The sequence below is a fragment of the Mycteria americana genome, chromosome 6 (genome assembly GCF_035582795.1).
Source record: "Mycteria americana isolate JAX WOST 10 ecotype Jacksonville Zoo and Gardens chromosome 6, USCA_MyAme_1.0, whole genome shotgun sequence".
NCBI classification, from domain to species: Eukaryota; Metazoa; Chordata; class Aves; order Ciconiiformes; family Ciconiidae; genus Mycteria; species Mycteria americana.
In genome coordinates, this window is record NC_134370.1 from 69,948,509 (window position 1) to 69,969,061 (window position 20,553).

Genomic DNA, 20,553 nt, shown 5'->3' on the forward strand with positions numbered 1-20,553 from the left:
GACAACGTAGCTCCACCGCGAGAAAATGCGGCAGCACCCAGTTGGGGCAGAGCGGGGAAGGCAGGAAGAATCACCACCCTGAGCCTCACCCTCCAGCGGAGCAGAAAACTGCTGGTTTCTTCCTTTTTTCTTTAAGCTGCCAGCAAATACATCCATCCAACGGCTCAGCGAGCTGCGTGGGACTGGCCCCGTGGGGTCTGAGCCACCCTGCAGCAGCCCCACTCCGGCGCAGGGGAGCGGAAACGAGTGTCAAGACAGAACATCCCGCTGCGGCCCGAGATAACGCGTAAAGGTGTTTTTCTCCCCTTTGGCAGGCAGGAACTGGTGAGCAGAATCCATTTGGAAAGTCTCCTCGCCAGGCAGCTCTGGTTTGAAGCCTCGTCCCTCTGTCCGGCGTCGGGGCTGGGCTGCCCGCAGCTCCACGGGGCAGCGAAGATCGCATCTCGGGGCTGCAGACCTCCATCCCAGCACCGCTGGAAGGAGCCATGCCCTGGCCGGGTCACTCCCGTGGCAAGGAGAAGACGACGAGCCGACAAGCCCGGCGCACGTCCCTGCACAGGTGCTGGAGGATCCCCAGGCTCCGCTTGCAGCTCCCCGCAGCCGCCTCTGCCGTCCTTCCCGGCTGCATCGCTCCGCCGTCTTTGCACGTGTCGGCCCAAGGAGCGGCCGAGGGACATCCCTCGGGAATCGCGTCCTGGAGACTCCACGGAGAGGGATAAAACCCGCCCGGGGCTCCACGACACGGAGGAGCTCAGCGATGCTGCTCGCTCGGCGTCTTCTCTGCTGAAAAGCCCAACCTTCCCTCCCCTGCCCCTTATCCCCTTCCCTGAAAAAGGTTGTTTTTAAAAAACACATCACGTGGGGGCTTGCTGCAAACAGCCCAGCGAAGGGCAGGCTGCAGGAGCTCTTCGGCCACCTTCGCCACCCAAAAAACACCCCTGCACCCACACCTCAGCCGGTGGCAGGGACAAGACAGGGTGCTCACCTCCGAGCAGGATCCCAGTCCTGCCCGACAACGCCGTTCACGCAGTGCGGTACGCGCGAGGGCTTGGGACAGCCTTCCGGGGCCAGGGACCCTCCTGACACCTCTCCAACGTACCCGCGTTGAAGGGCAAGCTCAGACCCGCTCAGGATGCTGCAGTGGGGCTTCCCATCTGCTGGCAGGACCCCAAACCGGACGGACGTCCCTGCAGGGCCCAGGGACATCAGCCTGCAGCAAGGGGCTGGGGACAACGGCGCTGCAAACCCAGCCCCGGGTGACGATGGGGACATCAGCATCGCCCAGCCCCCCGGCACGGCCAGGCGAGAGGAGCTGGTTGGAGATGCGCAGACACAGAGATGTTTTCCTCCTGGGGTCCCTCAGCATGTGCCAGACAAATATGGTTAAGATATGAAGGAGGTTACAATTTATGAGAAAGGCTGGCAAGGAATATCTCGTATGTAGAGTGTTTTTAATTGGATTATGTACATCATGCTTCATGCCTTTGTTAACTGATTTAATGGTTCACCACTTAAGTTCACCACTTGCGTTAAATTTAGTAAAGTAGTCTAATCATTTCCAGAGCTATAACCAAATCAAGGGCTCAATTTCACAGAAGCCTGAAGCAGAGGAACTGTGAGACAATGGCCTAGATGCATAAAATTAACAGTTCTTGACCTCAAAAGGGGCAAAAAAAAAAAAAAAAAGAAAAAAGGTTTTAATGATTTGGTGCGGTTTTTTTGTGTGTGTCGATTTTGTTTGCAGCACCTGCACCAAGACGCTGGTGCAGTTTATAAATAGAGTCGCCTTCTCCTGCTGCAAGGCATGGCCGGGGACAGCAGAGCCACCCGTCCCCGTGGGACGCCGGGGGTGGGCCCGCGCTGCCCTCTTCCACTCGAGAAGAACACACACAACACAAGCGATCTGCCCCACACGAGCAACCCTACGATAACAAACCCCCGCGCGTGCACAAAGGGGAGAAATCCTGTTTGCTGGGAAAAAAAAAAAAAAAACAAACCCCAAACCCCTCTCGGTTTCGCATCTCGGGGGGCACCGGAGCAGGCGCAGCAGCCGCCGAGCAGCACGGACCCGCGACCCAAAACAGCTCCGCGTCTGCCCGGAGCGCGCGGCACATCTCGGAGACGAGCTCTGCCCTCCTCTTCGAGCCACCCGAGCGCGTGGCATCGCTCGCCACCCTCCCGCCGGCAGCCGCCCCGCGTCCCTCCCTGGGCAAGGCGCAGCGGGAGGAGATGCTCCCCGCTGCCCGTCCTGCCCCAGCGCTCCCGGCTCGGCTCCGTGCTCTCCCGGCTGCCCGTAACTCCTGCCTCCCGAAAGTTTGTCAGGCAAAGCGATTAAATGGCCGGCTGCTTAATCACAGGACGACACTCGCTCTGATCCGAGGGAGCAATTACCTTGAAAATGGGGGTCACGGGCCCTGCTCATTTACCTTAATTGAATTCCAATATCTGCCTCTAGCTGCCTGGGCTCCTGGCTGCGGCTTCAAGCAGCTCAGAGCCGAGCATCTCCCTCGCTTGCTGTCTCTGCCCCGGATGCACCGGTTCTCCTCCCAGCCCGCTGGGAAGGTGCGAGGTGCAGGCAGCAGCAGGCAGGAGGCCAGGCAGCCGCACGGTGCTGCCTGCCGTCCCAGCGCGGACCCGACAAGACGTACTCCCGTGCCCGGAGCGCTTCCCAAGCGCCACCGCCGCGCAAGCCCCACCGCGAGGGATCCGGCTGCGGCCGAGGCTTTCCTCGGCCCCAAGGGCTGCAGGAGCCCCGAGCACATTTCTACACTTAGTGCTACCCACAAAAATGGATATAAAAGCAAGTTAAACGCAGAGAATCACAAAGATCCTTGTAGCTTAAGAAAGAAGTGCAAATAAAAAAAGTAAAAATCAGTATTTTTTGGAAAACAAACACCAAAACCCAGAGGGGCTCTGGAGCCACCTCCCCAGGACACTGGTTGGGGACGCTGATGTCCCAGGGTTAAGGGAGCTCCAACAGAGAACAGGTTTCCTGCAGGACAGACTGTTATAGCAATTAAAGAGACAATAAAAACTGTTAGTCTTAAAAACCACCTGAGATCTGAGAGAGAGAGAGAGAGAGAGAGCGAGAGCGAGCCCGGTAAGACGGGAGCAGGTAAGTCAATGCATGGAACAACTCCGTCAAGTTTACAGCACATTTCACATCAACAGCACACGCAGAGACATGCCTGGGCTCAGGGGGTCTGGGAGGGCTGCCAGGGACCCGGCCCCGCTCCACTCCCCAAACGCTCCCCAGTCTCACGGAGAACATCAAATTTGGCCGGCGGAGGCCCCCGGTGCCGCGTTAGCACCCGCGGAGGGGGACCGGGCTGCCCGAGCGGTGGCTGCCACCCCCCGTCTTGCTCGATGCCAGATTGGGGGAGTTCTGGTGGTTCGGGAGGGCCGGGCTGCTGCGAGCTGCCCTTCTTTAACCCCGCCTGAGCGCAGGATTGCCTCTGGTTATGGTAAATGATAGGAATAAAAGGGGTATACACACGGTGAGAGGCAGATTGGGAAGTCCACGTACCCCGATGATAGCATTCAACTCCGTCATTGTCACTTGCTTGGCACGCTCAACAGCCTGTGCGACTTGCTGTTGGTGCTGCGGGGACAGAGGTGCGGGGACAGGTCAGAGCCGGGCACGGGGCAGCGAGCCGAGGCGTCACCCCCCCCCACCCCGCCGGCAGCCCCACGCCAGAGCTGGTCACCCCGTTTTTTTGTTTATATTTTGCTGACGAGCGCAGCAGCCCCGGTGCAGCTCCCTGCTCCAGGGACCCCGCGCTGCACGAGGAGCCGGAGCAGCCCCTCGCAGCCTTTTTTGCCCCACGGGTTTGGCGCAGACCCCCACGGCCGAGCAAAGCCCCTCGTGGGGTCTGGCTCTCCCCCAGCCCGAGGGTCTTGCAACGCGCACGTGGGATGAGCCCCGTTTCTCATGGGGCATCCCAGAGCAGCCCCATGCCCCCAAACCACAAGCTTGGTGGGAGCAGGTCCGTGCCCCTTCACGGGACCCCCCCCCCCCCCCCCGAGGGGCACAGCGCTGCCTTCCTGCGGAAACCCCCCCAGGAGGAGCAGCATCCACCACCTGGGGTGCGAGAACATCCTTACCTCTTGTGACAGAAAAGGCATGATCTGGGCTAAAATCGTGTTCAGTCTCTTAGCAATTTCTGTCTGAAAAAAGGGAAGAAGAAAAAGCGACAGTAAGCACCGAGCAGCCTCCCGCAGACTGCGCGAGGCTTCCCAGCAGCAGCACCGTGCACCCCCTCCCTGTCCCCTTCCCTGCATTTCTTCAAACCTGCATTTCCCCGCTTTCAAGAAAATCTGTAGCCGGGCGCTAGCACAGCTCCTCATCCTTAGAGCAGTCACCGCTCTCCAAAGAGGCTGGATCACATAAAATCAGTTTTGCACGCCCAGCCGGGATCGCGCGCGGGGACAGCCCCTCGCCATCGCTTTCTGATCCCGGTGCTTATTTGCAGGTGTTGAGTTTCTTCAGAAGAAAGCTCCGCAAGCACGCACCGCTCCCTGCAGCGGGTGTTTAGTCAACAGAGAGGGCTGGTGGGTGCTTGCTCTGGTCTCAGCGCCGCCGAGGTCTTTCCCCACCCCAAACCGAAGCTGTTCGGGTTCCTTTTGCCATCCCCGCATCACACTCGGGAAACTTAACCCGTAACCATTTACACCCGTCAGCTCGACGGCGTTATTTGGGAGTTTAACAACAAACCTATGCTGTCAAACTGTGGTTTCTGCAACATCTCCGTGAACTGGGAATCACGTTTTCCTCGAGCGATAACCCCAGCACACGTTTGGGGCAAGCCAGCAGCCCGGTGCCGGGAGGTCCCACCCTGCCCTGCACCGTGCACCCCGCGGATGCTCCCGCTCGGCACGCTGAGCTGCCCGGCTCCCAAGAGTTAACGCCGGCTGCTCCACCGGCCGAGGCAGCTGTTAAAACAGCTTTTGGTCCAACTCAAACACGGCCCGAGCAGCCGCGAGGATCCAGCGCCGCAACAATGGCCGGAGCTGAGCCCTGGCGCAGAATCAAACGCCCAGAAATTCCTTCCGACAGCCCCGAGCAGCTCGTTATCAATAACACAAGTGATTAACTGGGTCTCGCTCCAGCCTCCCTATCGGCAAGGTGGCTCTTCTCCGAGATGGCCAGCAGCCACCCCCCGCTTGGAGAGCCCCCGCGTGCTCCCCAAATCACCGCCCCCACCTCCAGCACCCCGAGGCTTCGCCCTCCTGATCCCCACCCCTCAGCCCCAGGCGTCCTGGGATGCGCCCTACGGCAGCTCTGATTTTTAATCCTAGCCCCAGTGCGTTGCCAACCCAGAGAAGGGCTCTTAGTTCCACCTGCTCTCAAATACTGCAAGAAAAAAAAATCCAAATATCACAGTTTGGAGGAAAAAAAAAAAAACCCAATAGACACTCAACCATTGCTTTGAGGAGCTGGGTAGTGGCTGGGGCACGCTGGCGTTACTACGAGACTAACCTAAGAAGCACAACCAACGTGCCCCAGGATGAGCATAAGCAAGGACATGCCAGGAGAACCCCGATCTCCCCCAGCCTAGACTCGTCCCCGCGGAGGGAAGCACCCCGCAGAGACCCCACGGCCACCGGAGCTCGGGGACTCGCTGCAAGGGGTCCCCACGGACCACCCGCTCGCTGCTCCCGCAGCACCTTCACGCGGGCATTGCCAGTTTAGGCTTCAAAGCGACAGAGATATTTCTGGCCGTCGTCTTTTCCGAAAGCGCACCGGCGATTGGGTTACACCTGATGCTTTTATTAGCCCGTCCAGAGGTCAGGGGAACGTGCTGGCGCGCCGTGTGAAGGCAGAGGCATCTGGAAGCGACTACGGTTTGGACTCAGGTACCTTGGCTACAGCTACACGAGTGCTGCAGCCGCCGGGATTATCATGGACCCGAAAGCGAGGATGCGAGGCTCATCAGGCAGCTGGGGGAGGCACGATACTCCCAGACGGACGGACTCTGGCCAGCGCAAGTTTTTAAACACCCAACACACACGCGCTGCCCACCCACCGCTCCGTGCCCACAAAACTGGGCTGCAAGCTAAAGCTGCAAAACCCAAGCCCAGGCGCAGCGCCGTGTCCGAAGGAGCGCGGTGCAGGAGCGTGGGCCGGCGCCGTGCGTGCCGCCAGCTGCCCCGGCAAAGGAGTGCCGCTTCAAAGCGGCACCAGTGCCACCGCTAACCACCCCGGTGCTCACGTCACGTGTTGCTCAGCGATAGGTAAACCTCTTTAAAGGCCTTTTTGGCCCTGACGCATCGATTAGAGTATATATAAACTGCAGCTCCATTAAATATTTATTCCTTCAGATGAAGCCTATTGGATTCTGGATGCAACAAGCACTCGGCGCATTGCTCCTCCAGCACGGTTGCTTCTCCTGCGAGCTCTTTCTTGCCAGCCCCCAGCAAATTCTAGAACGAATTCGATCCTCATTTGAGGCAAGAACAGCGGTGCCAGCACGAGCGGTCCCTCCGGCTGCGTGTCGCAAAGGTCGTTTAGGTGTAAAGGACAGAAATGCAGCATCCAAACAGGCCGCCTCCGCGGAGGAGGGAGGGAAGGTGCTGAGTTTTCCCTGGGCACCATCGAACACTAACACCGTCCAGACAAACAAGATGCGCGACGACCCATCGCCTCCACATTTAAATCCAATTCTGCCCAAACTTCCAACAAAGATTTGAAGGAAAACTTCGCGCTCTGCAAAGAGAGAGACTTCCCACGTGGGATTCAGCGAGCAAGAAGATATTAGATGTCCAAAATATTATGTTTACAACTGTGAGGTTTCCTGTTAACATGAGATTCAATAATCTTTAAATATTTGTTCACTTTAACTTCTCCCATTCCCCAGCATATTAAACTCTAGTTGTCCCCATTAAAAGTTTAATCGGGAGCGAAAGGGGATCCTCCAGCGCACCGGGAACAGGAGAGGGTTTCATGCCCGACACCTTCCCCATAACAGGGCTCATTCATCACCTTGCCCCAGAGCAGCGGAGCCCCCCGAGCCGCTCCTGCCAAGAAAAACCTCCATTCCCCCGCCGCGGGTTGCCATGGCAATCCCAGCCTCCGCATCCCCTCCCAACGCCCCGCATCCTCGCCGGACCACGGCGCGCATCGCCGAGACGGGGGCCGCAAGCCAGCGCGGCGGGCAAGAGCCCGGGGGCTGCACAGGGCAGCGCAGGAGAGAGCCCCACTCGCGCAGCCCAGCAGGGCACCCGTGGGAGCAGTGCCTCCCGGGACGCTCAGCCCGGGCGGCAGGATGCTGCCGGCCGCTCGTTAAGAAGGGCGAGGAGTCAGGAGAACCTGAAATCCCGACTAATCCCCCACCGCCCCCCGTCCCTGCCAGGAATCTGACCCGCTGCTAGACAAGAAAACACTTCTGGGGTGGTGTTTTGCCAGCGGGGAGGGGGGGAAATCGGAGAAAACATTTGCACCGGTTATAAATCAAGAGACTGACTGCTTGGCCACAGGCTGCAAGTCCTGTCACCCGCTCTTAAAATGGCCAGAGCCGCTACCAGCACCCAAAGCACTTAAGGGCATGAAGAGCCACTGCTGGAGCCGAGTCAAGAGCCGGGCAGGGGCTCCGGCTGCAGCAGCGTGCGGCGGCATGGTGTTAAATAGCTGCGGGGCTGGCTCTCCCCAGCAGCCCCGGCCCCCCGTCCGCTCGTCTTTACACCTGGACATGGCAGAGGGAAGTTTAAAAATAACTCTGCCGGCCGTCAGTCGCAGGAAACGCAGAGTAGAGTGGAAAGGAGCAACCTTAAAAATCGCCCGAAGCGCGCGAGTGCAAGCAGAGCCCCAGGCTTGAAGCAGGGTAAGGGGGTGCGGGGGGGAGGCTGCACCCTGGCACGACACCCCGCAGGCATTGCTCTGGGCAACAGAGATGCTCGCTGTGCCAAAATACATCAGCCTTGGCCTTAGCTGAGCAAGCAAACGGGAGCTGCCCCGGCCCCATGGCTGCCCCGGGGGTCGCAGCCCTGGGCTGATCCCAGCACCCTCGGGCACAGGACCGGACACAAACCCCTCCCGGGTTCCCAGTGCTCAGGAGCCTTTGGGACCAGCGCTCAGCCATGCTCTGGGGACGGAGGTGCTTGCAGAAACCGACCCCGCAGCCGCCGCTCCGTGGGGAGCGCCCCCAGCCTTCCCAAACGCCCCGCACAAAGCACACGCACCCCGACCTGCGCCCTGCGCAGGACAGATCCTCCATGAACCTGCGCGGCTTTGAAAGGAGTCACACCAGCGCACCAGACCAGGCCATCTTGGATGCAGTCTCAGAAGAGACTTTGGGCCACACCAAACTCCAACCTGCCCTTGCTTATCGATTTAAACGGCGGGATGCAGGCTGGAGACAAGGGGCTGAACACACGGCATCGCTCAGCTGACCCTTCCTCCTCTTGGAAAACATGGCAAAACATTATAAAGACTGTCCACTGCAAGCCTAAACCCTAAAATCCTTTAGCCTAAGCCTAAATCCACTCCAATCCACTGGGCGACGGGGCTGGTAGGGTGCCCAAAGCGACGGTCCACGGGACGCAGGAACGTGGCATCAGCATCGTCCCACGCTTCGCACGAGACTCCCGGGGAGAAACACCCGCCTGCCAGCCCCCAGCTTTCTCCTTGGCTCCAAAACCACAGGTCACCCCACACGCACCCGGACGGTGCTTCCCAGACGGGTCCGCACCACCACAACCCTCCTCCGGCCACCCCAGGTCTCCCCCTGCGCTGCACGTACCCCCCCCAAACCTCAGCCCTGGAAGAGGGTGGCAGGGGCGGTGGGAGAAAGGCAAGGAGTAAATCACACCACCGGTGAAGCACCAGAAGCATTTGTTGAAACCAGGATATTGTCTCTTTAAGCACATGAAAATAAGGCCCTTGAGCAGTGTGGTTCTCACTCCGGCGCACAATTATGGGTACTTTCAGCTGTCTACCACTATTTCAAGTGCTCTCTCCAACCAGGCTGTCAATGGCATGTTGAAAGCTATTTGTGGCTGCTATCGTTATTAGCAAAGTGGAGAGCTTCGCTGATGAGAATTAAATTCAGGGAGGGGGTGTGGAGGGGCGGGCCACAACCCCTCATTACAGAATTACCACCAGCACCCGGGCTGCGGGGGGGCAAAGCTCACCCAGGACCCCCGAAACCCACCCGGGACCCCCAAAACCCACCCGGGACCCCTGCTGCCTCCCGCAAAGCCAAGGGAAGGGAGAGCTGGCTGACAGCTCTTCCCTTCTACCTTAGGAGACCTGAGAGTATCACACTAACAAATTACTTGGCTTCTGAAGTATTTAGCAAATTATTACCTGGCACTCCTTGCTAACGAGCACGACAGAAAGGATATTGTGTTCTTGGAATATTCTAGAAAAAAAAAAAAAGCATGCCTCTCTTCCCCTGGAAGTGTCAGGAGGGTTTAGGTTTGTTCCAAGCATTAAGTGTTTAAGCACGAAAACAAGAAGTGCTTATGCGGAGAGTTCTCAGCCATAAAAAAAAAAAAGTCAGCGCAAAGGTTCTCCCCTCCGAGGTGTCCCGTTTCCCCACGCACAAGTAGTTTTCCTTTTGGAATCGTTATTCCCTCCCACTGCCTTTGGCAATTATCTACAGAGACCTGAACACAAACAATGCCAAAACAAGAGGGGAACGAAAGTTGCTTTTGTAAAAATCAATTAACCTTAAAAAGAAAGTTTCGCTCAGGTTTAAAAAGAAAACTCCCGACCCGGCTTCAGGTTTAAGAAAGCTGAGCCCGGGTAAGAGAGCGCTTCATTCAGCGGGAAGACTGATGTAAGGAGCAATTCACTGCGTTCTATGCACCAAAGTGGGTAGTCACTTCCTAAATATTTCCTTGCATATGGAGTTGTTTATGAAACTACATTTTTTTTTCTTAACAAGAAACAAAACGAGAAGGAAGGGGGGGGGGGGGGACGGGGACACAAACCACACAGGGCCACATATGCACACACTTAATATTCAGCATAGGAGAGATAATCTGTTATATAAGCCCACAGACAGACAATCCCCTTTTGCTTAAAGATGAAGTATCCATCAATGTTTGTCTCAAGCAGATGTAATCACAAGCAGTCAAGTCTGGAGGGCAGGACACTGCATGAATAATTCAAGCACTTCAGTCTACTTGATTGTGTGCAGATAAACACAAGTCAACCGCTAAACAGGTCAGCTGATAAACTTGTTTGTTCAGGACCAGCCACCCTCAACCAGATGCAGGCAGGACCACGCTGCCATCACCGGTGGGATGCCTTTCGGGGGGATGCTGCAGCCCAGAAGAGGGGGAAACCCTCCCCGGGCACCCGCTCGGGGCCCAGCTCTCCATCCCATCCCATCCCTCCGCTCCCATTTTCGCCTGGAAGCGCGCTGGGAGCGGCTCGGGCTGCTTTGTTTTCCTCCGTGCACATTGCTGTCAATTAAAGAACACGACAGCTTCACCTCCCCAAACTTCCCCCATCAGCCCAGCACTAGGCACGCAGCATATGTCACCAGGAACAACTACAGCAGGCGGGGGATGCTCTGCGCAGGCTGGAATCATCCGGCGAAGATTTATCCGCCGACTTGCAAGGCGGCGAAGCTCCCAGCGAGGCACACCGACCACGCAGGGCCTCCCCGGGCTGCAAACGCCGCGCCGTGGGAACCGTCACCCTGCAAAATCCGGGTCAGGGAGGGCAGCGGCGGCTCTGCCTGCACCAGCCCCACGGAAAACTGCCCCTGGGCATTTTGAGGCTCCCGAGTTACACTCCGAAACCATCCCAGAGGCTCTGCCTCGCCAAACGCCACGGGGAAGACACGCTACGTGGTCACACCGCAAGACGGAGCGGATGGCGGAGTGCTCCATCCACACGCCGACGAAGCTGGAGCCCGTGACGGGCTCTCGCCCCCCAGTCCTGACACTCATCCCGCGGTGCAAACCCTCTCAAATCAGGTTTTGGTTACGACCATGCACTGGTGGAAAACACACTGCACATCTCGGGAAAGAGGAATTGCTTCCAAAGCTTCGATCAAGAGAAAAAGCTCAATATCCTGCTGTATTATTTCAGCATCTCCCAGCGTTTGCACGGAGCGAAGCTGTTCCATCACCGAGCGCCCAGGTGGGTAAGAGGCGTTCCCCTCTCCCGAAAGCAGCCTGCACGGACGCTTGCGTTATTCCAATCCCTCGAGCACTTCCAAAGGGGCCGCAGGGTCCACGTCCCTCGGGACACGTGCAAAACAGGGACGGGGTCCTCGCAGGAGGCCACCAGAGGCCTCAGCAGAAATTCTGCATTCAGGAGCACTCCTGGCTGCACCAAGGCAAAGCCGTGCCCGAGGTCTCCCCGAGCCGCAGACCAGCCCGGCGTGCCCCCGCTCGCCCCGGGCACGGGGACTGGGCTCCTGCGCAGCCCCCCCGGGTCTCCCCCCAAGCAGCGCTGCCTCACAAGGACGCTTTTGTCCAGGCAGAAGCAACGAAGAGAAAGAAGTCAGGATTATCTGCATGGAAGAAGATGTTTTTAAAAAAACTGAAGACTAAGCAGTAATTATTTTCGTTACCCTGTGACTACGTACCAGAAAGCTAAAGGGAAGTGTGCGCGAAGAAGAGAGGCAGATTCGCAGACACGCTGCTTGGAATTTCATCAGTCGGCTAACGACGCTTTCTTACTTTGGGCTGCGATGCTGCTATTAAGCAAAACCACTTTGGAGTTGAATGGGGCTGATTTGCGAATTGCAAAGTTGATGTCAACTTCTATCTGCCTTAAGTTCTTAATTATAAGAACTGCTTCTAAAACCAGTAAGCAGCAGCAGCACAAATAATCAGGTCTAATCTCAATAATAACTTTATTCCTTTAAGTTTTACCATCATGTGCCCAGCCTTTAGGCTCTTTAACTATAATCTTATCAAGGTAGCACACCACATTCTGCTATGGCCTTCTATATTTTTCCTTCAGGCAAGTTACATATTAGAGGAGATCAAAAAAAAAAAAAAAAGAGTACCAAGCATTGCTTCATTTTCCAGATGCAAAGACAAATCCGTGACATTGAGCAACACACCAGAAGATATCGGTATCCCTGAAGATAATTCCCTTCTAAGTCTCACACTACAGCACGGCGAGTATCAGGGGTACGACCTTAGAAACAGTCGCGTTGTACCAACAACAAAACCAGAGGAAAACGCCAGAGATAACAGTATTTTCCGAGTGCTGGGAACGCGCTATTCCAGGTACCGACCTCCCGGCGTGGAAGGCAAGGCTATTTTCACCTCTTCTCATAAACACTCTGCAAAACCTAAGTTTCTCCTGAATATAAGCAAAAACCCCACCGGGCTGCCATCAACCTGCAGTTCCCGATATAACTGCTGGGCCACGAGATCTCACCTGGAGTCACATCCCCGACTTCAGCACTTACTCCCCATTTAGTGCAATCAGGGCCTATTTTATCTCAGGTTGAGAAAAGGGCAACAGGAGATCAATCAATCACCATTTCCCCCCCTTTAAATTACTCACCTGTTTGTGCATTTCAATATTCAAACCATACGACATTTCATAGTACTGGGGAATAAAAAAAAATAAAAAAAAAAAAGAGAGCCAAGAAGAATTTGAATTAATTTAACATAAGGTATTTGCATAAGGTCATTACCAGAAAGCATCCCGGTCAAAACTATGCTTAAATCATTCACAGTCAAGGAAATTATACCTTATAATAAGCAGATGTTTATAGGGTTTAACTGGCATGCATTTAACAAGAGGACACTCCTTTTTACTCCTGTTTTCTCCTCCTAAGCTACTTAGAAAAACAAAGAGGCGCAGAGCTGTGTGACAAGCGTCTGCACAGCCCTGGCAGAACAGGTACAGCCCGTAGTCTGGCCAAAAACCCAGTTTCTCACTGGGGGGGGTGGATTTATTCCCCCCCCGGGTCCAGCAGTGCTGCTGGGAGCCCCGGGAGCACCCCGGCCCCTTCCTCCCCGCCGGGAACAGGGGTGCTGGGTCCTGCTTGAACCCATTCCAAACACAAACCATCCCACCCCGGGGCCCCGCCACCCAACTTCTGCAAAAAGAGGGCAACAAAAGAGCCCACTCGCCCCCCGGGGGGGGATGCCCTGGGAAGGCACCGGGGTGGCCTCACCCCGCTCCCCCGAGCGGCAAGGGGGGACAGCCCGGAGACCCACCCCCGGGGGACACCCCCCGGTGCCGGGGGCCGCTGCTCCTCCTCTCCTGCCCCCCCTCCCCGGGGCTGCAGGGCCGGCAGAAAGGGGTTAACAGGAAACTTGTGCCGGCGCTTCCAGCCGTCTCGGGCTCTGCTGCGCCCTGGCACCAGCCGAGTGCGGCGGGCGAGGGCAGGGCGGGCAGCGCGGGCAGGGAAGGCAGTGCAGGCAGGGCAGGCAGCAGGCCCCCTCCCTGCCCCGCACCGCGGCGGGGTGTCGGGGTCCCTGGGCAGGCAGCTGCCCGTTCCGGAGGGGAGGGGAGTAGGGGGGTCCCCCCCTTTCCCAGCGCACGGTCGGGCTAGCAGCTAATGACATTTACAGCCTGATCCGAAATCTGATTAAAGTCTCTTACCATAACGTAATGGCGCTGCATTTCTGTCTTCTCGTTCGCCAGCTTATCATACTCCACTTTCAGGCTGGGGGGGAGGGGGGCAGAGCAGAGGGGTGAGACCCCGCGGGCGGGGAGGGCAGGGCAGGGGAGGGGAGCGGCGCTGCCCGCACCGCGCCCCGGCCCCCCCGGGCTCACCTGTGGTACTGGGCTTGCAGGAACTGGAACTCGTCCTTGATCCGGTCGCAGGACTCGGCCACGGTGAATTTGAAGCCCGGCTGGCCCGGCTGGTGCGGAGCCTGCGGGGAGCAGCGGGGAGAGGCGCTCAGCACCGGGGCGGGGGGGGGAAGGGGGTGGGGGGGGAGCGGGACTCACCGGGTGCCGGCCCTGGGGGTACATGGCAGGGCTGGGGCGCGGTCACTGGAGCCAGCCGCGCCGTGCCTCGCTACGGCGATCGCGACGTGCGCTGCTGCCCGCCGGCCACGGAGCGCTCCCGGAGAGGCCGAGAACTGGAACAAAGAGACGAGAGGAAAGTCCGTGCGGGGGGCGGAGGAGGGAGGGCGGCGGGGAGGGGGGGGGGAGAGAGGGGAGGGGGGGGGAGCGGGCCCGGCCGGGCCGGCTCGCTGCGCGGCCCCCCCTCCCCCCCCGCGCAAAGCACCGCACCCCCGGGAGGCGTTGCGCGCCCGCGGAGCCCAGCCCAGCCCGGCCGAGCCGCCCGCAACCGCCGGGGCCAGGTGCCGCCTCGCTCCGCGGTCCTCCGCTTCCTTACGGCCCCCCCCACCTTCCGGCACCCGCTCTCGGGAAAAAAAAAAAAAAAAAAAAGGGCAAAAAAAAAAATCAGCACAAAAATGAAAAAGAAAAAAAAGCAACAACAACAACAAAACCCAACCAAAAGAGCCCGGCGGAAGCAGCTCCCGCGGTATTCCTGCTGCGAGAAGAAGGGGGAAGCAAAGCCAGGAACTAACGCCGGAGCACGACGGCCATGGAGGAGAGGAGGAGGGGGGAAGAAGGCCGTACACATCCGACTTCCCGGGCGCCGCGGACATGCGAAGTGCGAGCGGTGTCTCCGCCGCGGCTCCCCCGCCCGGGGGCGGCCGTTCAGCTCCGTCCAGCCGGCATCGCCGTAACTCCACAAGCCATGCTGCCGCTGCTCCGGGGAGGGGGGAACCGGGAGGTGTGTGCGGGAGGGGGGGTCCCGGGCGTCGGGGCGGAGCCCGAGGCCGCCGGTGCTGCTGCCGAGCGGGGCCCGCCGCGCCCGGCCCCCGCGATGCCGCCGCGGAGTGAGGCCGCGCCGGAGCACGCGGTCCGCGCCGCCGCCGCCAGAGCGCTCGGGCGAAGCGGGGCGGCGGGGAGGGGGAACAAAACCCGGGCGGCCTCTCCGGCGCCCACCAATGGCGAAGCGGCGGGCCCACGTGGGGCGGGCGAAGGCGGACGCTGACTGGGCGCCGCCGGCGGCGACGTCACAATGCCAGCTTGTGTCTGAAACGACGGAGCGGTACAGCGGCGGCGGGGCTGGCCTCCGCGACACGCCCCCCGAAAAGCCACGCCCCCGGACACGCCCACTCCCCACGCCCCGCCCACCCGCCCCGCCGCGGCCGCTCGGTTCCCCCCGCCGCGGGAAGGGCGGGAGGCCGCGGCCCGCGGCTGCGGGCGGTCGTTCCCGGTTCCTCCCGCAGCCGGTGGAGGACGGCCCTTAGCTGTCGTTAGATCGGCGAAGCGGCCCAATTAGGTGCTATAAACCAGCCAGAACCGCTTTGTCACGTCAACGTTTTCACGTCACGCAGCCGCGATACCGATAAAACGGTGGGTACGGCCGGCGGGCTGAGCCCGCCCGCCCCGGGCGGAGCGCGGAGGACGGCTGCCCTTCCTCCGCCGTCCCTCCCCCGCGCCTTTGATGTGCGGAGGCCGCAGCCCTGCCCGGTGCTGGCGGGAGGGGGCGACCGGCCCTTCCTGCCCCCCGCCGGCGCCTCCTCCCGAGTCCGAGCGGCTGTGACGAGGGACGCGGGTGATGTCATTAACGTGACACGCTCCCGCCGCTCTGCCCGGCCGTCTTTGCGTGGGACACACACACGGGACACCCGGCGTGGGGAGGTTTAACCCCGCGGGGCGAGAAGCCCCCCCCGCTCGGCAGAGCCCCGCGCGTGGGAAGGAGGCGCGAGGGGCCGCGCCGCGGCCGCCACCCTACGGCACAAAATGGCCGCCTCGCCCTCACGTCACACGGAGCCTCCCCGCCCCACGTGGGGGCCCTCCAGCAAACCCCACCCCCCGGCCAATCGAAAACAAGCCGACCCGACGGTTACTCCAATTCTATTGGTCGAAGCGCGCCGGGCCGGCGCGGCGGGGGGGGGCTGTGTCAATCAAAGCCACGCGGGGCCGGAGCGCTGACAAATGCCGCTGCTGTGCAGCCCCCCGCTTGCAAATCCCGCCCGGCATGGCGGCTTAATTAGCTCGGAATGGCTTTTCCTCCCAGCTCAAACAATCTGTCACTGCCGCGCGGCGGAGGCAGCCGTGCATAAAAAAGTAAGCAGAGGCTAAATATCAATTTGATTTTGTGTATCAAAGGAATATTTTAAAGCGGGGGGGAGTTCTTCCCTAGTAATGAAACGGAGCCGTTTATATAAAAAAAAAAAAAAAGGGGGGGGGGGAACACACAACAACCCCCCTCAAAAGCTGCCCCCAGCCGGTCGCGCTGGCACGCAGGTCGTGTGTCTGTGTGTGTGTGTGTGTGTGTGTGTCGCGGGTGGGGGTTGTGGCGGAGCGGACCCCCCCGGTGTGGGGTGTTTGGGGGGGGGGGTGCCCCGGCCCGCACCCCCCCCTCCCCCGCCGCTAATTGGGTGCGTTCCGGGTGTTGACGTGACAAGAAGTGTCAGGGCCGGGCGCTGCCCATTGGCCGCCGCGGCCGGCCACGCCCTGCCCCCACGTGGGGACCGGCCGAGGCGGCGGGTGCGACGCGAAACCCGGCGCGGAATCCAACGCGCGGAGCCGGAGCCACCGCGCTCCCCGTCCCCCCGCCCTCTCCTCGCCCTCTCGGCCTCCTACTCCACCCCCACCCCCCCAATTTTCTATTTTTGCCGCCCTTTTGCTTCGCTTTGCTTTCCCTCTGTAGAGGCAGCAGCTCTCTGCAAAGGCCCCGCACCGACCGGGGTGCACGTTGGGGTGCAAAGCCTCCCGGGGACTGCACCCCAGGGGAACGGCTGCCTGCGCCAGGCAAGCGGACACTGGGAGAGCGCCCGTGCAAGCCAGCGTGGGAGAACGTGGGCCCACAGTGCTTTGAGCCACACGGGGGGGGGCTCCTGAGACCGCCTGCACCCGGAGGAACAGCAAAAATTAATGGCAGCTAGGAACCCTGGCAATATTAGCGGTGACACCGGCACTAAGCGCTCTCTCTGGCAGTTCGTTCTGCCGAGTACATCCGAGGCAACATCTGTTTGGTGGAGAAACGTGACCGGTGCTCCCGGTGTCACACGCTCCCGTCGGTCCCAGCAGGATTGCAATGCAAAGGCAGCAGCACCTGAAAATCCTCCTGTCCACGAGGCCTTTGGGGATGGGACACACGCTGCCCTTCCTCACCACGCTGCCCTTCCTCACCACGCTGCCCTTCCTCACCACACCGCCCTTCCTCACCACGCTGCCCCTCCTCGCTGCCCCGGCACGGCGGCAGGCTGCCGGAGCTGCCGAGGCTTCCCGCAGGCTGATGGAAGGATGGAGTGATCTGTGATAATTCTCCAAATCGCTGCACTTTGGCCTCAGCGCTTGCTCTTGGGTTTGCAGATATGCGTTAATTTTTCATGGCTGGGGAAGGTTAATTTGTCTTCCCCCCCGGCGGGTTCCTGCTACCCCTGTAGCTGCAGCGGCACGGGTCCGGGTTTGGTGCTGCTGGGTGCTGAGCCCCTGCAAGCCCGCGCCTTCTGCTGCGTGCTCGCATCCCCCCTTGATCCCCCCTCTGCACCAAACTGAGCCGGGAAAGAAAAGTGCCAAAAATGGGGTGATTCCTGCGGTGGGGCTGAGCCAGACCCTCGGCCCGAGGGGCTTTCTGGGGCCTAATTCAGTGGACACGGGGACATGGCGAGAGGAAGGGAAAGCAGCGGTTTTGCACTGAAAATTCATTTCATTGCTCAAAATAGAACACATTAGATGGGCTGCTTCCCTCCCTCAGTGGTACTTATGGAGAAATTCTGATTTTTATTTAATGGTTTCCCCGAAAAGGTTGTAATTTTCTTCACATTCCCATCTAGCCGTAGCTCCAGCGCTGTTGTGGTGAACTCAAACGACTGAGAATGCCTCTCGTTAATTGATATTCCTCACGCTAGGACTGTACTGAAATAGCAGATGTTTTATTTTAGCTTATTAAAACTCACCTGGTTGAAAAAAAAAAAAGAAAGAACTATTAGGGGTGAAAGGAAACGTTCTGGTTCATATTGATTTAAAATCTACTTAAATTGATATTTGCACATCCCAATTATAAACCGTGATCTTTTCCCATAAGTTAGTTTTCTTTTTCTGAGGTTTTTTCTTAACGATCTTAGAAAAAGCCTCAGTGGGAGAAGGCACCGTCTCCTCTCCGCGTGCTGCGCGTGATGCCTTTGTCACCGCAGACCGGGGACGTCGCATCCCTCCTCCGTGGGCAACGCGGGGCAGGAGGGAGGCAAGGAAGGAGGCACCTTGGTGCTGCTGCCCGAGCTGGGGCAACCACCACCACCAGGTGAGGATGAGGATGAGGACGAGGGCTCTGGGGTTGCTCGGCGGAGGCCAGCGGCCCCGTGCAGCCCCGTGCACGTTGTTTGGGCGCCTGCAAAGGGCAGGTCCCCGTGAGGACGTGGCGGTGGAGCCATGGGGTGAGCAGAGCGCAGGAGGCATTGGGGTCCTTCGGGGCGATGCGGTGATCCCTCCCTTAGGAGGTCACCGGTCCCGAGAGTGGTTTTGGCCAAGATGTGCCCATCCCCTGTGCTGTGGTGCCGGGGTGCCCGGGCGTGCTGCGGGCTTGCAGCCGTGGCACCCTGCGAGGTCTCACGGCCAGGGGAAAGGAAACAGGAGATGTCCTCATCCACCCTGTCTGGGGAGAAACCTCGGGCTGGGCTTCTGGGCACGGGGTGTTGTGACACCCTGCCGTCCCCACCGCGATGCTGCCCTTTTGGGGAAACCGTCTCAGCTGCCCTTCCCTTTCCCAAACGGCCTCTGCGGGGGAAGAGCCGCTGCACCCCACCCTCCCACGGTCGATGCTCCTGCATCGGCCACCCCCGGCTGGCCCCAGCGGCCCCACGTCCCGGTCCCCGGCCCTCGGTGGGTGCACACAGCCCCTTTGCAGCCCCGCTCCCAGGGGCCGGCCGGCCTGGGGCCGTGGTATGGCTGTAGGGAGCAGGGGAGAAAGAAACCTGCAGGATAAGGTTTATTGCAGCTGGCCGGGTCCGAACATCTGCACAGCCACGGTCACCCAGCTCACCGTCCCGGCAGGGAAACGGGTCCAAAACGCCGGGGACAGGAAATGCATTTTTTTTCCCCCCTGTACTTTTTTTCTCCCCTTCATACGCTGTGTGTCCCGTGGATCCTGGAAAAGAGGCTGGCTGTGGCTTTAGCACCGCTCCGTCAGGCCACATGGATTTGCTGTTAGGGTGCAGAGAAGGCGGCGGGGGAAAGAGGAGAAACCTGTGCGCACAGGCGCGCGCACACACACACACGCACACATGCACACATACACGTGCACACAGGCGCACACACGCGTGCACACGGATGCACACCCACCCTCTGTTCCCACCTCATCCCCTGCCCGCCGTGACCGGCTGAACTCACCCACCGCGCCAGCGGCGCTGCCGGTGCGTGGCAGCGTGACGGCAGCCGCCCCGAGAGGTGGCTTTATCGTTGACAAGCCGGTCCCGGCCCCAGTCAATAGCCTGTGTTTACATTTCAGGTGACACTATCTGCCCTCCGCACAGGGCAGGACCCTGCCTGCCAAATTTCCTTTAGCTTTCAAGTTTATCTAAACAAGGATTTCAGAGCTGGGAAGGCAGTGAAACGCATACTAATGACCGACCACGGAGAGCCAGGAGAGCTATCAGCAAGTTTATTTTGCTTTGTGGGGAAGCTCGGTTTTATCTGCTCTTGGCAGTAAGGTTTTACAGCCCCCCCCCCCCCCCCCCCCAGGCAAGAAAGGGTTCAATCCTGCAACTGCTTCTGGCACCAGCATCCCCCGCGGGGCTGGGGACAGCAAAAGCCTCTTTTGGTTTTGGGTGTTCCAGCTAGCGATGCTCTGGGCACCCGAAGCCAGCCCGAGCCAATACCTGCACAACAGACCGTGCTCTGGCTTTGAGCTTTCCCAGTTTCTCCTTTTTTCCTCTTCGGAGCAAATCTTGGGGCTCCGGGTGGAAAAACGCACCCGCGCAAACCCGTAGAAAGGCAGAGGAGCGCGGGTCCCTCCTGCAGGAAGGGGCCTGAATTCCTGATGTACGGGTCGGAGCCTTGACCCGAGGCTGCGAACGCAGCACTCCTCCTCAAACACCTCAGCAGAACTTCTGAGCTATGACTTTTCTCTCCGCTCCACAGCAATTAAAAACAAAAAGAAAGCACCGTGCCGGGGTGCTTTGGGCCGGCGGCAGGAGCAGGCAGCGGTGGCGATGGCTGTTGCCCTCCGTGGCCACGCGCGCCCGCTCCGCACATCCACAGCCAGCACCACCGAGAAGCTGCCGGGAGGTTTCCGAGCCTCGACAGCCCGGCACGCAGGCGGACGGGAAGAGCGTCGGTTGCTGGTGTTGCCACAACAGGCCCCGATTACCCCGTCCTTTCACAAGCAAAACTCCCATTGACCTCACCCTCATCCACGGGATTTGCTTGAGCAATCCCTGCGCCGCCCAGCCCAGCACCTCCGGGCTGCAGCAGCCGGGGCCGGGGGCTGCCCAGGAGGCAGCGAACCTGCTCGGGACCTGCTGCAAACTCCTCCCAGCACCGAACAACGGCCTGAGCCTCACAAGCAAAATTTTTTTTCCCTGTCCCCCTATACTTGGGATGGGAGGTGTGAGGAGGTGGGTAAAGGGTACAGCCAGGGGCAGCAGCAA

At 59.6% G+C, this 20,553-nt stretch overlaps 1 protein-coding gene and 1 long non-coding RNA gene across 8 annotated transcripts in view; both read right to left on the reverse strand.

The window, feature by feature from the left end:
* The window catches only part of TLE3 (TLE family member 3, transcriptional corepressor), a 29,588-nt gene extending 14,745 nt beyond the window's left edge, over positions 1 to 14,843 (reverse strand). For 4 of the 7 annotated variants that reach the window (XM_075506471.1, XM_075506468.1, XM_075506470.1 and 1 more), the window contains exons 1-7: positions 14,525 to 14,843; positions 13,883 to 14,016; positions 13,706 to 13,806; positions 13,532 to 13,595; positions 12,482 to 12,526; positions 4,105 to 4,167; positions 3,527 to 3,601 (exon numbers count right to left, since the gene is read on the reverse strand). In XM_075506471.1, the coding sequence (XP_075362586.1) occupies positions 3,527 to 3,601; positions 4,105 to 4,167; positions 12,482 to 12,526; positions 13,532 to 13,595; positions 13,706 to 13,806; positions 13,883 to 13,906 (372 nt within the window). In that variant the 5' untranslated portion in view covers positions 13,907 to 14,016; positions 14,525 to 14,843. Of the gene's footprint in view, positions 1 to 3,496; positions 3,602 to 4,104; positions 4,168 to 12,481; positions 12,527 to 13,531; positions 13,596 to 13,705; positions 13,807 to 13,882; positions 14,017 to 14,524 lie in introns of all 7 variants that reach the window. The other 3 variants (XM_075506465.1, XM_075506466.1, XM_075506464.1) reach the window with 1 other exon arrangement.
* Positions 14,844 to 17,648: 2,805 nt separating this feature from the next.
* Positions 17,649 to 19,349, reverse strand: LOC142411032 (uncharacterized). The gene is made up of 3 exons (XR_012776087.1): positions 19,295 to 19,349; positions 19,014 to 19,108; positions 17,649 to 17,865 (listed from the first exon to the last, which is right to left on the reverse strand). It is a non-coding gene; the product is annotated as an uncharacterized LOC142411032 (long non-coding RNA).
* Between the last annotated feature and the right edge of the window lie 1,204 nt (positions 19,350 to 20,553).